The 17472-nt window shown below is 39.5% G+C and overlaps 1 protein-coding gene across 1 annotated transcript in view; it reads left to right on the top strand.

Moving 5' to 3' along the window:
* Positions 1 to 13543, top strand: part of LOC124165212 (unconventional myosin-Ia) — a 235512-nt gene extending 221969 nt beyond the window's left edge. Inside the window, exons 16-22 of the mRNA XM_046542492.1 lie at positions 525 to 762; positions 1200 to 1229; positions 1422 to 1544; positions 3601 to 3885; positions 4992 to 5262; positions 5666 to 5765; positions 10573 to 13543. Of these exons, the coding sequence (XP_046398448.1) occupies positions 525 to 762; positions 1200 to 1229; positions 1422 to 1544; positions 3601 to 3885; positions 4992 to 5262; positions 5666 to 5765; positions 10573 to 10781 (1256 nt within the window). The 3' untranslated portion in view covers positions 10782 to 13543. The remainder of the gene's footprint in view (positions 1 to 524; positions 763 to 1199; positions 1230 to 1421; positions 1545 to 3600; positions 3886 to 4991; positions 5263 to 5665; positions 5766 to 10572) is intronic.
* Positions 13544 to 17472: the final 3929 nt, after the last annotated feature.

The following is a 17472-nucleotide window of genomic DNA, read 5'->3' as shown; positions in this document are numbered from 1 at the left end:
AAAAAATCTTATAAGAATTTCTTAAATAATTATCAATTGCCAACATAAATTATGGTGACTTAAATGCCTGCCCGATAAAAACCTGAAAGTTATGCGCCCTGGGCAACATTCTTATAGAATTCTTTAAGAAATGCAAAGTTCTTATAAGAATTTCTGTAAGACTTATAGAATCTTATAAGAATTCTGTAAGACTTATAGAAATTTATGTCTCTATCCTATCAGAATTCTGTAAGACTTATAGAAATTTATGTGCTACAGCATTCTTATAAGAATTTCTGTAAGACTTATATGAAATTTCCAATAGGGCTGCCTGTATCACTTTCTCCATTCTCCTCCATACACATACCGTGAATGACTCCAGTCCTCTCGAGTCTTATTCTCCATGTGTCCACTCCTAAAAGCACAACCTTCCTGTTCAGACTATTCACTAGCCTTTTCTTTACATTCTTGTGCATCGATTCTTTCATTTACCACAAAGACAGCAAAAGTTACGTGTTACATTCTGTATCCTATTTCATTTCCAGGTTTTCCTCACAGGATGCGCTTCAAGGCTTTCAACAATCGCTACCGCTCTCTTGCGCCCTCACATTGTTTGCGTAGCACTGGTCAGAGGCCCTGTGCTCCCCCTATTGGTGGCGATGGAGGCAACGGGGGTCAGCAGGAGGGGGCAGAGATGTGCATGCTCATTCTGCAGTGCTTCCAGCAAGCCCTCTTGATCGCTGGAAGCAGTGCTGGACAGCAAGCTCAGCAGCACATTGCTCGGTGAGGACACTCAGATCAAACAATCTGTATTATCACATTGGAATTGGGTTTCCACCATTTCCATGAACGAATTCGTCATACTTCTTCTCCAGCCAGTGTAGCCCACAAGATTTATAGCCTAAAATTGCTCTGCTATCTTCTTCTCAATGTTATTTCACTGTTATATGCATTAGTAATTATGTACCTGTTGACTAAGCCTTCTATGCTTAAAGTATTTGCTATTAAGACTCTTTTTTACAATATTATACATATACGATGTTTAATTATTTTTAGTATCAAGTCAAAAATTTCCCAATCCCTACTTTGCTTTGGATTTAAAATATAATTTTGAAAATTATTTTTATTGTATGTTACCTTTTTTCATGAATCAACCCTTGATATGTATTACGTCTGCCTAACATATCAATTATATTTGATCAAATATATTTGAATGGAAGCTGCCTAATTTTGCTGAACACCTTAATAAGGTTAGGAAAATGGATGATATTTCTTTTATTTTAACTGCAAAAGCTTTGTATAATTTTCCGATTGCTCTGACACACAATGCCATGAGTTAGTTGAAGTATAGTCTCACAAGTATTCATTTTAATGGTGTACAGAATGCATTCTTGAGCAGTGCAATACCTTCTCCATGCTAATCAGTTCTTTCTTTTATGCAGCAACCCATCACAGCAGCTGGGAAAAGGTCTATCGCTTGGAATGATTGCAGCAGGCAGTGGTCTCATTCCTATGTCTAATGTAAGCACCGCTTGGGCCACTGGAAAGCGGCACATTTTCCTCAGGTATGTGCTGCAGATGATGATGTTGTTCATTAATGCTTTTCACTGATACAGTATTTAAGAGCACTTAAAATGGGGATTGCCTTGGCAATGGCCCATTGCATGTACAAGCGATGATGTTCTACTTATCTTAATTAACCTCCACCATTCTTTGGTGAGGAGGAATAAATAACTAGGTGAGTTCAAAAGTTGGATCCTTTCAGAATCTTATTGAATTATCTTCTACAGATCTTGTTATTTTTCTTAATTCAGGATTTGGTCAAGGATAACTCACTCTTTTTCTTCTTTTACCAATTCACCGCATGTCTTTTATGTTGCATACTTCTTAACCCTTTCCCTACTAATGACGAAAATATGTGGTAGGATGTTTCTTGACCCAGGAGACAAAAGCCACAAATTTTCATCGGAGATTTTTGTAGGCAAGCAATCGAATGCCAAAAATATACATTTCCTTGCTCTCCCCCTTTTATGACGGTCATGGATTCGCTAAGTCTTAGTTTCGGGACCCAACAAAGTGGGACTTAGGCTGTACCTTCGAAATCCGGGAGCAGGCACCCGGACCCCTCGTCTTATATAACCCCTCTTTGTGGTAAGGGACCGCAGTCATTCAATTGTTCATACAGTCATTTTACCAAATACATATATATTTAAATACACCAACGGATGAAGGTCGACATGAAAAAATATTTGACTTAGTTGGGATTCGAACCTGGATCTCCCTATTGCTGGTCAGGCATGTTAACCGTTTCCACAACCAAGTCTTTTTCTCAGAGGGAACTTCGGAATGGGTTTTACCGAGCAAGATATTGACGTGTTGTTCCTGCGATGCTTTGAAATAAATATTTTTTCCTTTCTCAAAAATTATAAACTAAGAATTGAATTATTTGTTTTTTTGATCTGCATTTACAATTTTTATACAAAATTCTACGATAAATATTAACTTGTATCTCGATTTAAGTATAAACATCAACATGGAAATTGTTGCCGCATTAAATGAGTTAATATTGACGGTAGAGCTTCATTCAAAATTTGACAATTCTCAGAATAAAAAGAGGGATTGAATTCGAAGTCTGCAATTTACGTGCAAGTAACAATTGTCCACATAGCTAATTCATATAAACGAAGCAAGATTGACCGCAAACCAATGCCACTGGTAGGGCTATAAACCGAGAAAGGAGAGAGACCAACTACTCTCGGAGTCCAAGATAGTGTGGAGTCCCCGCTAGGAAAGGTGGAAAAAGGTTAGTGCTGATAGTGCGTGATTATCAGCAAGACTTTTCTTAACAAATGTCTTGCAAAAATGCCCTGTATGGAGGGGACGGCAGAATCTCTTTTGGCTCAGTACAGCAGTCACGCTAAGGCAAGAACCCCACCGTCTCGAAAGGGTTAACACTTCAGCTGTGGGACTGCATGGGAGAAATTTTATGCATGGTGGAGTATTAAACTACTTAGGCAGAACCAACCAATTTCCATTGTACATATTTGGTATCAAGTGATACAGAAATTTACAAATAAACTTCATGAAATATTTTTTGTTGATTTTTGGTGGAAAAAATTTTCAACAAATTATCAAACATTCCACTAATCTGTCCCTCAGTGGGTGAGGTCCTGCCTGTAGTTGTCAGTGGAAGGTTCGGCAGAGAATTTAAAAAGGGTCTTTCACACCTGCTCTCCCCTTCCTGTCAGTAAAAAGGCCCTGACCCCCTGATGAAATTTTTGTGCTGATGGACTATGATTGGAAAACTCACAAATTAGCAACTGAAGGGTTTTATTTGGCTAAATGTAATATTGTGTTCTGCACTATATTAGAACTCTATCATTATGATAACCTGTGGTCAAATAGATGTTAATATGGGATGGTTGAGCTTTCATTATGGGGAATATTGGGATGTTAATGCAAAGGGCAGGGTTGTCCTGCCAGGAGAGAAACATCCAGTGACTTAAACAATGCTTTTGCTTCTGTTATTAATAGAAGCTAATGTTGGTGGCCACCAGTCACCTCATCCAAGTGAATAGCTCAAAAAACAAGTCTTAACAATGTGTGATTTTGCCTGTGCAGTGAGGGTGCCCGTCAGCAGTTGGAAGCGATGCGCTGGGAGCGTCTTCGGCGTGCTGCCGTAACAATCCAGAGCACGTGGAGGGGCTGGCACTTCAGGAGGAGGCGTTGGCCCACGCTCAGGATCACTCTGGGGGACGTGAGGCAGCGAGTGACTCCGCAGACGGGAGGATCGTCGCAGCCTCCGAGTCAACCGCCTCCCCCACCACCGCCCCCTACTCAGCTCGGACAAATTGGCGCGGGACTGGCATGCCCCACCACGGGAAAAGGCGCAGCCGCTGCTGCCAGGTAAAAATGCCTCAATGAAATGCCCTCCTTCCCCTTCGTAATCTCTCCCCTCACTCTATCATATCGGAATACATAGCTAGTACCCAACGGAAGGGTCTACAGCAAAAGTAAATAAATGCATAATGAGATGTAATTGCCACTACATTTTTATGGAGTAAATTGGACTGCAAATAATTATGGAAGCATTTTATATGACCACTGTGGTATGTAGTTTTACTTGAATCAAATTCGTGTTGTTTAATTCAAAAGGTGTTACATTAATAACCCCAAGGAAAAAGAGTGCATCATATTCTTTTTTAGAGCTGAGTTGCCTGCAACGTGCAAATAATTTTTTAAATATGTAATTATTTATTTTTAAATTCTACTGTTACCTATGTGAAGCTATTAAAATTCATTTTTAACTAATTTTTATCCTCAGGGCAACTTCTTTACCACTTTTTATATTATGTATAAGAACAGAATGATTTCATAATCAATTACCTAATCGAATGCTTACAAAATGGAAATGGTGGAATATCAGTTGAAACGAGTTACTTTTTGCACAGTGTGGAAGGGTCAAGATTTTTTAAGTCTCGTCTCCCAATTCAGGCGAGACTCTCACCGTGTCGAGATTCCCATCCTGACAATGCGGGGAAACGAAAGGCTTGTCTTGACCACTGTGATTCTAGTGTGGTTGAGAGTCTTGCTCAGCTCTAGACCTAACTCACCTTTTCTACATCAAAATACATGCTACCTTGCTAGCCACCTCAATAACAGGACGTTAGGACTCCAGCCATTGACGAAAACAAAAGAAAAAAAGAAAAGGAGATTAATGCACTGAGTCTCACCTAATATTTATGTCTCTTAGTCTCACCTAAGTCCTTTGTTTGTTCACTGGAAAGACAAATTCCTATATTAATTCATTTGGCAAAATATCTCTCTTAATTTTTTGCCTCTATGACACTTAGAAATATGGTTACATTCGAAGAAGATGCGCTTCATTTCCCTCTGAAAGGCATACATTCCTGAAATGTTGTGCATTATTGAGGTGGGTTTGTTGGGGTACATAGGAGCAGTCATGCATTTCCCCCAGCTGAGATGGTTGATGGAAGATGTGCCTGTTTCAGGGCCAATGCCGTGAGTGGTGGAGGCGGGGGGAAGCTGACAGCCGCGTCTGGCGCTGCCGGAGTTGGAGCGAGTCAAGGGGGGTCGCTGTCGAGGCCACGCCCCCAGCCCATCTCAGGCACGCCACCCCCTCTGGATGAGAGTGGCGCTGGGGGCAATGGTGCTGGGGCGCCAGGCGGAAATGGCGCTGGAGGTGGAGCTCTCGCTACGGGAGTGGAGAAGTGTGACCACAAAATGATCCAGCAGACTTGCTCCCTATTTGGCCTGGATTTGGTGAGTTCATACTCATAATTGGAATTGTGATAGTGTAAAAAATAATAATTAAAAAAGGAGCAGGCTTGAATCCTTTTCCTCAAATCACATCCCCACTGTAATCGAGTCAAAATTCGATTCAAATCTTGGCTCTTCCTTTATACAATAGATCTTAACATAAAAATGTCTTCACTGTACTTATGAAATTTTTTATGACTAAAATACCTTTCCAAATAGATGTCACATCAAGTAAAAATGAGCATATAATGTGAGAGTTATTTATTATTTATCAATACATACTGAGAAAACAAATTTAATGTTATACATATATGCCTCAGAATGTCATGTCAATGTGCCAAGACAAAAATATAGTTCAATGATTGTTCATGGAATGATAAATTGTTATTGCATTTGTTGTTTCCAGGAGCGACCTCCACCTGTTCCTCCAAGTCGTTCATACACAGTGGCTGGGAACACTAAGTTGGGTTATCCTCAGACTAGAGTCATGAAGATGTCTTTTAGTGGTAAGTCTCTCCCATTATAATGATAAAAAATGTATAATGAGTTGTAAGAATGGTGTGTCATAGGCTAATTTATTGCATCAATACTTTGAGATCAATACTTTTGGAAATAATCCCCAGCTTACTAGCAATATATGAGGTGTGTGAGAAAAGTAATGACACTAGCAATGCTGCAGGCAAATCCTCTTATCCACTTCCTCAGTGCGTGTTTCAACTCCATACAGCCAACTTTTGAGAGCACCATCAGTTGTTTTTGTTGTGTGTTGCAAAAATGGAGCATCGGAATTTAGAGCAACATTGTGCGATAAAGTATTGCGTTAAACTTGATGAATCTACGAGTGTGTCTTTTGAAAAGTTGAAACTGGCCTATGGGGAACATAGCTTATCAAGAGCACAAGCTTTCTGCTGGATAAAATCAGTTTTGGAAGGCCGAGATCACGTTGAAGATGAACCTCTCTCAGGAAGAATTCAGCATTGAAAACAAACAAAAATGTGAAAATTTGAGGGCTCTTCTGAGCTCAGACCATCGTTCAATGTAAAGAATGATGAGTGAACAGTTAAATTGAAACACTTTAACCGTGCATCAAATTTTGAGGGAAAATTTGAAAATGCAAAAAATGTCTGCCAACTCTACTGTCATTCATGTGCAGACAAGTGGATGCATCATCATGACAATGCCCTGTGTCACAAGTCACAATTTCCATTGGTGAATTTTTGACCTCAAAATGCATTTCTGTTGCTCCTAAACCTCCCTACTCACCTGATTTGAGTGTTTGTGACTTTTAACTTTTCCCGAAATCGAAACATGTCCTCATGGGACATCATTTTGGAACTCTGGAGAACATTAAAAAAACTGTGACTGACCAGTTAAAAGCCATGTCAATTGATGACTTCCAGTGCTGCTACCAAGAGTAGGAACAATGACTCCACCGGTATATAGCTGCCTATGGGAACTAGTTTGAAGGGGAAAACATCATTGCTTGAAAAAAATTTGGTCTTAAGTTAGTACAAAATCAGTCTCATTACCTTTCTAACACACCTGGTACCATTGCGTAGTCACTGGCATGTGCACACAAAGGATTCCTTAAAGAAAAAATCATTTTGTACTGTGAGGATTCAAACCCAGATCCTCTGGATATTAGATTGTATCTGATATCAGTCATGAAAAATGGAATCTTTCTACCAGTGGCGGCTGGTGGTAATTTATCCAGGGTGTGCATTAGAGCAGATATAGGATGATTTAATTATATTATGTTAATCCTAATCCATGAGCGTCATATTTCGTCGTAATAGAATACATAGCAAGCAAAACATATCACTGGTACACTCTACCCTTAAAATTGCATGAACAGAAATAATATTAGCATGTATGAAAATAATTATTCTCAACACACCTTTACAAGTGACGGTAGTTGAAATTCATTCTCTTTTCCTTACACCCTATGAGGAAGTAGTGTAGAAAACGGCTATACAGATGGCTCTGTAGACGGACTAGGATCCTGGGCGCAGGTAGTGTAGGTGGCGGCTACACCACTACACTACCTGCTAGTCAGTCACCAAAAACATGCGCGTGCACATTCACATGGTTTTGAGTCTGCTCCCATCGCCCCTTTGAACAGCACATACCCCCCCGCTTATCTCGTCCCGCCAGAGCTCCCACAAGCGATCGCACAGACCAAAAATGCGCCCGGCATGATGCCACGGGATCGCACACTTGTAGAGCGGTGAATTCGAAAAGGAGATAGCTGTAGCGTTCGGAGGCTCATGTTTCTTGCATATGCAGACAGTACTTTTATCCTTTGCGTTGCAAAGGAATAGTTTTCTTTTATAATTTATTCATCTTTGGGTGTGCACTTGCTAACATGCATATACGCACGCGCCGCCACTGCTTTCTACACATAATTATGGACAGTTTAAGATATTTTATTGCCCATGCGATTTTCAATAAATTTTAATTTTACTATATATACATATTTCATCTTGTCTAAGCATTTCACCTTTCTGATTAAATAATTTTGTGAATGTGTTATTAACACTGAGAAATGGCCTCGTCTCATTGATACTCTTATTCCCTTATGATTATTGTCCAGACTCCTGTCTGCTGATGACTCACAGATTTAGACTGGGATATATTTCTCACCTGTCATGTGAACAAAGGTGAAATCGTCATTATTTGCTATCATTGCCAACATTAGTTACCATGGGAGAACCTACCCTAGACCTGAAATCAAACCACAGACCTTTAGCTTTTGTGGCCTCTGCGCTATGCTATCCAGTCTCCTCGATTCACTTGCTAATTTGCTAATGCAAGACCAAAGGTGCTAGGCCCTGTCAGTCCATCAATGATGACAATGGGAAAGAGAATAGGCTTAAAGAACCTGTGGATAAGCCCTAGGCCGGCCCTTATTTTTCAGAATTTCGAAAAGTTATGTTTTCCTGGTCTCAAAATGATCCAAATGAGGTTTATATTCACGTGTTAAAATTTGGTTACTTTAAAATAACGGCAACCCGTGCCCCAAGGGCCCTAAGTACTAAGGACCCTCAATTGAGTTTTTTGGGGTTGAAAAAGTGCTATTCCTATGTAAAACGTAAAAGTAAAGCCCTTTAGGGCAAATTTTCTGTTGGTTTTGACCTATCTCTAAGCGTTTAGGAGATATCGTCCGTCGTAATGCAATCCCCCCAAGGGCGCCACCCCGCACCGCGGCACCGCTGAGGTACGGCCCGCACCACTTACTACAGACTTCCCCTCCACCCCCTCCCCTCCCTCGGCAAAGACTTTGCTCACACTGGCAAGCTCTAGCCTCTGAAGAAATGTGCTTACCTTAGAAAGAATTTAATTGCCATAATAATACTTCCAATCCAAGAGATGAATTTATTTTCACTCTGTCCATGAATTTCGTTACATTAACCAAAATAAAATACATTTTCATTGTATTTCTAATTTTTCACTGACATCCCATATTTGGCAATTAAAGTGCCTTTCCGCACGTAAGGGTTGTACTACGATGAAAAGTCACACTCAGTAATAAATTTCGAAAGCCCTCTTCCTTCAAAGTGACTGCCTAAAAATCTTGAATTAGTTTCACACCTCTCGCTGCACTATTATTTCCCACTTGATGACCTCGAATAATTTGCAAATCGTTCTTGGATGTATGTGCGCATCAAATAATGGAGTGCATATTTATTCCCACCAATAACTTCATTTTGTTCTCCTCTTTATTTGCGTAAGAACGTTATTTCTTCAGCCCAAGCACATTTATCCGAGAGATTAACTGCACTTTCCTCCTCGTGCATCAAAAAATTCAATGGTACTGCTCCTTGCATTTTCAAACAAATCATCAAGTTTTGTTACGAAATAATCTCTTACTTTCATCTCCACTATAGTTCGCGCTCTTTTTATGTCGTTGCACGTTCATCCACTCTTTGCGTCATTTTTCTAACTTTTCAATCACCTTATTTTCCATAATAACAGGAATTCTAGTTTTGCACCATGGATGAGATGCATTTCTCACGGTTTTTCTTGCACTAAGTCTTATAAATTTCGAACCAATTAGGTGATAGAGAAAACACACAGTACTTCTCTCACTGTAGGTAAATTTGAGCCGAGTATTTCTTCACTTTCTTTTCCAAACAGTTCAATGCCTGGATTTAGTCTTGATTGATGCCTTTCCTTTTTGGTATACTCTTAAAATGAACGTCACGTTCATGATAAAGTATTTATTTCACCACTTTTCTCCTTACATCCTAAAAAACTTAGCACTTCCTATCCTTTGCAAACTATAGACAAGAACTATCTCTATCTCTCCACAGTGATCTACATCCGTAAACTGACTGCCTCGTTTCTTCTTCCTTAAATATTTCTATCTACTGTTGGAGCCCTGAAATCCCTGCCCATTCCCTTCATTCCTTTATAATTCATAGACACAATTGTATCACATGCTTATAATATTTTGTACATAAAAAGCACTTTGGAACAAAGCCTGCTGGAATGGTTCGCGGCCGTGTGGCGGCAAAAAATCAAGGTTTAAGGGGTCGGTACCCAGCACTCGTGCATAGGACGGTGTTGAAGGGTTAAAATTGACATAATGGGCTTTAACAACATTAATCATGACACGAGAGGAGAAAACTATTCAATACTGTACCACTAGCACGTAAATTTTTTCGTCAGGAGCAAAGTCTTTGCCGAGGGAGGGGAGGGGGTGGAGGGGAAGTCTGTAGTAAGTGGTGCGGGCCGTACCTCAGCGGTGCCGCGGTGCGGGGTGGCGCCCTTGGGGGGATTGCATTACGACGGACGATATCTCCTAAACGCTTAGAGATAGGTCAAAACCAACAGAAAATTTGCCCTAAAGGGTTTTACTTTTACGTTTTACATAGGAATAGCACTTTTTCAACCCCAAAAAACTCAATTGAGGGTCCTTAGTACTTAGGGCCCTTGGGGCACGGGTTGCCGTTATTTTAAAGTAACCAAATTTTAACACGTGAATATAAACCTCATTTGGATCATTTTGAGACCAGGAAAACATAACTTTTCGAAATTCTGAAAAATAAGGGCCGGCCTAATAAGCCCATACGTAGCGTGCAGAGAGGCAAAGCTCCATGGTTTGATTTCCAGTGGAGGGAAAGCTTTTCTCATGGCAATTATTGTGAGTTTAAGGGTTGGGTTGGGGCAATGGATCACAAGTGCCCTGTTTAAGGCCCCCTCAACCATGAAATTCACTAAATCTATTATGTATTAACATTACTATCTATATGCTGCATGCAAGTCAGAATATGTACTGATGATAACTATTTGCTTGTGATTGTTGAGCAGATGAAAGTGCTGTGGGGAGCGGGAACGGTGATGTCACAGGCAGCACCCTTCACAAGGGAGAATCGGTTGTCGTGATTGGAGCCTCTCCCCGTCGAGGACACCTTCTCGTTGAGCACAACACGTGCACCCTCCACGTCCCTTACCAGTACTTGGAGCTGAAGGCTGCTGTGGGCGCAGGCCAAGCGCAGGCAGCCGGAGTCAACATTTGATTGTGAAATCGCCAAGCGAGCAGCTGAGTACCTCTTAATGGATCACCAGCATAATTGTTGCATTCCCATGGTGAATGCGTGGATGCCCCACGCCATTGGCAATCATGCTGGATTAGTTGTTAATATTTTTGTAAATATATTCATGACTGCATTTTCCGATGAAGTGCTCATTCTCAGTCAACATTGATGGAATGAGAGTGCTCATAATTGAAATCCTATCAATGATTTAAACGTTGGATTCCATAGTCCCAAGTTGCCATCTCCCCAATGAAAAATGAAAGAGATGATGATTAAATTGCATTCATAGCTGAAAGATGTGCTATACTTAGATGTTTGGGCAATCCTCCTATATTCATAGATATCGAGGATGTTATCTTCCGTTGATTTTGAAAATGAATTGCCTAGCATGGTAAAGAAGGTTTTATTTTAAAGTATTTTTTTAATGTTTATGAAATTACTCATTTACTCTCTACCATTATCCCAGTGATTGTATATAACACTTAGATTGCATGAAATGATCATACTGTGTATTCTTTTAAAGCATGCATGTTTGTAAATAGTTCTGAAGCAAAAAATATCATTTACAAAGTCATTATGATGGCTACTCAGCATTTGAAAGTGAAAAAGAATGTAGACTTCTAATAGATATTTGGTCATTGCCATTATACATGGATTGTATTTCATCCTGATGTATGTCTGTGCCATGAAACGACATAATGGATTGTGCATTTTTCATCTCAAATGGCAGTTTTACCTCTTAAAATTTCCAATTGATGCATTTGTCATTCTTCTGTTTAGTTTCACTATACATGAGATATGATGTACTCAACATGGATAAGTTTGAAGTATGAAAAGATTTTTATTGATATGAGAGTTTTTGAATAACGAAAGACAGTTTGACACACAGACATTTGTGCTATTGTGTCTAGTTTCAACCTCAAGAATTCTAGAGTGCTGACTCACAAATCCAACTGAAAGCATCAGTGTGCAATTTGAAAGTTACTACCTGCAGATTTTGTGGGGCGAATCTCCCTGGTGGTCAATGTGCTTGTTTGGATTTGCAAAAGTTAGCTGATGCAATGTCATGAAGCACTAAAGAGTTGGCGTTGATACTGCTCCTATGGCTAGGGTTTTTTGCGAACCATGACCTCTAGGTTATCCAAACGGAGTGTTACCGAGCAGATTTCTTCTGCCTGCGATCACGTGTATATAAATCATGATACATGATTGTATAGTCTAAGATCATCATAATTGAACCATAGCTCATATTTATGTACATACCACATCATCCTCTTATTTCGTGGAATATTTTCTTATAAATTCGCTGATATCCTTCCCTAAGAATTCGAAGCCTGATTACATGGGTCACTTGTGTGCTGTATGAAATTCCATTTCTACTGCTGTTCAATGATGGCCACAAGTCAGAAAGATGGTCTAGTTTCTTTATTGTTATCAGGCAAATTTTATGATTTGCCCAGAAAAATGACTGATTATGAATATATGAAAGTTCCTCAACTTTAGTTTCTTAGGCCTCTCATTGTGAAGACAGGACATCTCTTGTATATCAAAAGACCATTTACTTAAGTAAACTGACTCCTCTCTGCAGAAAGTGTTGGGGAATCGATATTAGGTCAATTAATTTGAGAGTACATTTAACAATGTGTGGAGTGAATTTAGGTATAGTTTTATACACTAGCAGAATGTAATCAATGCACAGTCAATTATGCTGTTAAGAACATGCAAAGTTGTGCATAATTTTTTTAAGAGTGGTACCTCACACAAGTGCATAGAAATAGTACAAAATGCTGCTCTATAGCAATCAGACCTAAGTAATTCTTCCTAATAAATAAGATATTTGAACCTCTTCATCAGGTTGATTTGAGGAGAATTATTCTGTGACAGCTGAAATATGTCAATTTGCAAATCAACTGCTCCGAACATTTTGTAGGTACCAATTCATTTATAAAAATTTAGGGGTTTCTTATTTAAGTGAGGTCAATAAACTATTGATGAGAGCAAAATTATGAGAGTATTGTCTGAGTACATGTTCTTGGCCAGTGATGCAAATTTTGTATTGCAGTAGCAACCGGCAAAGATTTCATGCTAATCATGTGTGGTGGTCTTAAAGGCTCTAGGATTTTTTTACTGATTGAAATTGTAAATTCTATGAGTGATGTAATAAAATGGAATTATATTTTAGTGAGGCCGGAGAGAAATTGTATTACTAAAATAATTATAGAGGAGGATATGTGACTATTGGTTAGGTGTGAAAATGTTTTATCCTATTCATCATCAGACTTCAGTCATTTAAAAAACTTTTACTTAAAGGCATGATAAATATGGTGCTTTGTTATTGAATGATTTAGGGCATTGTAATACTAGATTGTTTGCAAAAATGTGAGTGAATGGATTCTTCTTTGTAAAGAAGAAAGTATGTATGAAGCAGAAAATTTATATTTTCATGTACACTTGCAATAATACAATTTTTGTTAACTTTGATAATGCACTTGACTGTGCATTCAGAGGAGAGATATGCCTATGAACTAGCAGTATACTTTATTCTCAGGGTTATTTTCAGCCATAAGTTGTAGAATGGAGCGAAAGTCGTAAAAAGGCATTTGTACAAGCCTTTGATGACTGACAATTATTCATCAATTTGATTTACGTCATTTTGTATCGTATTTTGTATTCCTATTAAGTGTACAGAGTACTTCATTCATGAGTTACTCATTTTTTCATACAATTAAATTTTACTTTTGTCATTTTGTGTTTTATTTATGTCCCTATCCAAGGAACAAGGGCACATCTGTGTACCCAGAACCCTCACCTGCAGGCTATGTCTTCCTCTCTTGCTGATTCTCTAGTAACTTTCATTTGGGAATTCTCAATCTTCCCACGAGGCTCTCAGGATTTTATAAAGGAGGCAAGCACAGCATTGGATAAACTAGGAACTTGATTGAGAGTTGATTGGATTTGGCATCCATTTGCAGGCCTCTTCAGCAAAGTAATTCTTCTCGAGTTTTTCTCTGGTTCAAATCATCCATTCATTACATTACAATCAGAACCATTTATTTGGTGTGTATCAGTTCCCAAAAAGGTGTTAAGGTGTGTTTACATTGCACTATTGCTATGAAAGGCTGAAAATAATATACTTAAAAAAAAGAATGGAATGAGAAGAGAGTGTTGTAGTGATTTGAATTTGGTAGCAATTGCTGAGCAGCCGATGTTAATGTCATTTGAACTTGTTGTAGGAGAAACACTGTCCTAGAAATTACATTTTCCATGGAGTAGGAATCCCATGCTTTAGGCACTGATAACGTCATTGAATCTCAGCGAAAGATGGGCATTTTAACATGCACCATTTGGTCATTTGGTACAGTCTTGTCGCAGCCAACTCACAAGCTCCCCGAGGCTCAAAAACACTTCATCGCAATGAGCCGAGTAGGCTTTTTAAAGGCTTGCAACACAGTGATCTTCTCCCCGGTAAATTTGACCATGAGGAAACTGTTTTGCTTGAAGCTGAAGAATCTGGTCTTTTTTTATGAAAATCCTTTTTTGGCAATGGTTTTTTTTGGAAAAGAAAAGAAAACAAAAAAATATGTTGTGCTTTCACTAATATATTTTTAAAAAGTACCCTATGTTTGGTGGTTTACCAAATGTATGGTGTTTTTTTTTTAATCCATGGTCCTTGGTGCTATTTTAAATATATTAATGAAACTTTAAAACATTTATTCTTACAAAGTTAGGCCTGAAGATATCAGTTAGATTTTTTATTTTCTCCATTTGAAAGGTAAGTACATATATACCAATGTAGAAAGCAGAAGAGAGCAGAGAATGGGTACATTAGCAACTTAAAATCAGCTTGTAGGTAAGTTGAAATGGCAGCAATTCAAAACATATTTCACCCTTCACAAGCACAAAAAGTAGTTACTTCATTGATTTACTGCTGTGAAAAGAGTTTCACATTTAACCTTCATTTGCTCAATGAATGCGAATAAATATGGGGCAACAGAATTTTTTGCCCAAAATAACACTATATACTCAATTTTGAAATGATAGGCTCAAAGGCTGCTGTAATAAATCCATACAGAGGTGGTAATATTACCATTTACAAGAATACTTCATAATTTGACTCTCAGAGCCGGCTTAGCGGATGCCATCTTTAGAGGATATTTTGTGTCCCAAGGACAAATATCTGTGAGACTTGAGGCTTGTACCTCCATGGCAAGAATAGCGTATAAGGAGGTATCCCTGTATGTTGCCCCGCTTGATTTCAGCTGTGTTGCCTGCTGGTGCGACTACTCACCCTACTCTAAAATGCTGCGATAACCTTCTGCTGGTGTAGTATCCAGCAGAGGGAGGCAAAACGTGAGGGGTGCATTACAATAAGCCAGCCATTGAATTCGACAGTCAAGAGACAAAAGCTGCAGAGGACGGACAGCGGAGTTCAGGGGAGATACAATAAGGAAGCCGTTTAAAGGACAGTAAAAAATCACTGAACATGCAGGAAGAACGTAAACAAATTCAAATGATAACATTTACGAAGTTACCTCCTGATCTAACATACGACACTAATGGCCGGCTTTGAAAATGTCCTCTTTAGAGAAAAAATTACGTCCCATCGGAAAAAATCTGCGAGATTTGAGGCTTTTACCTCAACGGTGAGAATAACTTATGTGGAGGTATCCCTGTAAGTAGCCCTACTTGTCTTGAGCTACCAGTCATCCTCCTTCACAATGCTCTATATGCCATTTTCATACGAGGTACTCAGCGAAAAGACAATAAGCAGAGGGGTTGCATTACGACTTATTTATTCTATTCACTTTATGTCTGCGGGTGAGCTTTCGTGAGAGCCTGGACACTCTCGGATGGCTTCGCTGATAGGGGAGGGGGAGTACCGAGAGAGAGAGAGAGAGGAGGAGCAAACATAACGTTGCCAAATGTACGTAGCCACCCTACTTTGTCACTGAAAACGAGTGAGTCATAGGTGGCCAAAGGTATTTTGGCCCCGGTGCGGAGACAATATGCATACTCATTGGGAAGGTATTGGGGATAATCCTTTCACAGAAGTCCATGACATTGTCACCTACCCCGCTGAATGAGGCACCATTGGTGGAGGGCATACTTAGTCATATACAAGGAGAACGCGTGAGGTTTGGCAACACTGCTCCACAAGCAGATTCACGACGTTCACTCGGCAGAGATCTGAGAGCGACTCACTGAAGCCATGCCTACTGTTTGCTGATCGGCAAAGACAAAGTCACATGTTGAGAAACTTTCCCTCTCCTCAACTCCACTTGCTTTGGCCACACCAGCTCACCCGCAGAGATAAAATGAACAGAGTATAGCCATCCGTTCATGGGAGAGACGATAAGTCAGCCGTTCATAGGGCAGTCAACAATCACGAAAGATGAAGGAAGAACATAAAGTTTAATATTACCATTTACGAGGATACCTCCTGATATAACATACGACGCTAATCCCTTGTGCTTCCAGCAAGCCCTCTTGATCGCTGGAAGCAGTGCTGACAACAAGCTCAGCAGCACATTGCTCGGTGAGGACACTCAGATCAAACAATCTGTATTATCACATTGGAATTGGGTTTCCACCATTTCCATGAACGAATTCGTCATACTTCTTCTCCAGCCAGTGTAGCCCACAAGATTTATAGCCTAAAATTGCTCTGCTATCTTCTTCTCAATGTTATTTCACTGTTGTATGCATTAGTAATTATGTACCTGTTGACTAAGCCTTCTATGCTTAAAGTATTTGCTATTAAGACTCTTTTTTACAATATTATACATATATGATGTTTAATTATTTTTAGTATCAAGTCAAAAATTTCCCATTCCCTACTTTGCTTTGGATTTAAAATATAATTTTGAAAATTATTTTTATTGTATGTCACCTTTTTTCATGAATCAACCCTTGATATGTATTACGTCTGCCTAACATATCTGTTGCACCTTCGGCATGTCAACATAAATGAACTGTTTTTAGATTTAAAAATGGACTGTATTTATTTGTTTGATTTCGTCGTTACAAAGTGTTTTTGAAACTTTCGTATGCTGTGGAGCAGGCACCTTCCACCGACCGTCGCTCTCTTGTGACTGCCTGCGCAGTCGTTTCTTTCATCACTGTCTCCTCTCCCTTCCCCTCCCGGGGCACTCCTTACAATACAATCCCCTGCCCGGGCACCCCAAACGGGGTCCATCCCCTTCTGGGGGACCACTCAGTCACTCATGTCCATTTTCCTCCATTTCATTGCCGTAACATACCCCCCACTGTAAACAAATGGTTTACCAAAAAATAATTGAATACATAGCACAATACTGAGATAACTGAGACAATTAACTGAGATAGCAGAATAAATTGAATGAAAGTTAAAAATACAAAAAACAACAGTAACTTATTTGTCCATTGGCAAAACACACACTTTCGTTACTGGACGTTTAAAAACTCCTGAATTTGTTCGCACTGATACTACTCGCACAACACCATCAGTTCCTGGGTGTACCACATCCACGAGTCCTATCTTCCACTGAAGAGGTGGAACGTTGCTTTCCTGCAGGAGTACCACTGCCCCGGGTTGTATGTTGCAGTGGCGGTGGCTCCATTTCCCACGCTGCTGTAATTGGCATAAATAGTCAGAAGACCATCGATGCCAAAAATGTTGCAGTTGCTGCTGCAA

This window comes from Ischnura elegans, chromosome 9 (assembly GCF_921293095.1).
Source record: "Ischnura elegans chromosome 9, ioIscEleg1.1, whole genome shotgun sequence".
Taxonomy (NCBI): Eukaryota; Metazoa; Arthropoda; class Insecta; order Odonata; family Coenagrionidae; genus Ischnura; species Ischnura elegans.
This window is presented reverse-complemented; position numbering and strand designations above follow the sequence as displayed.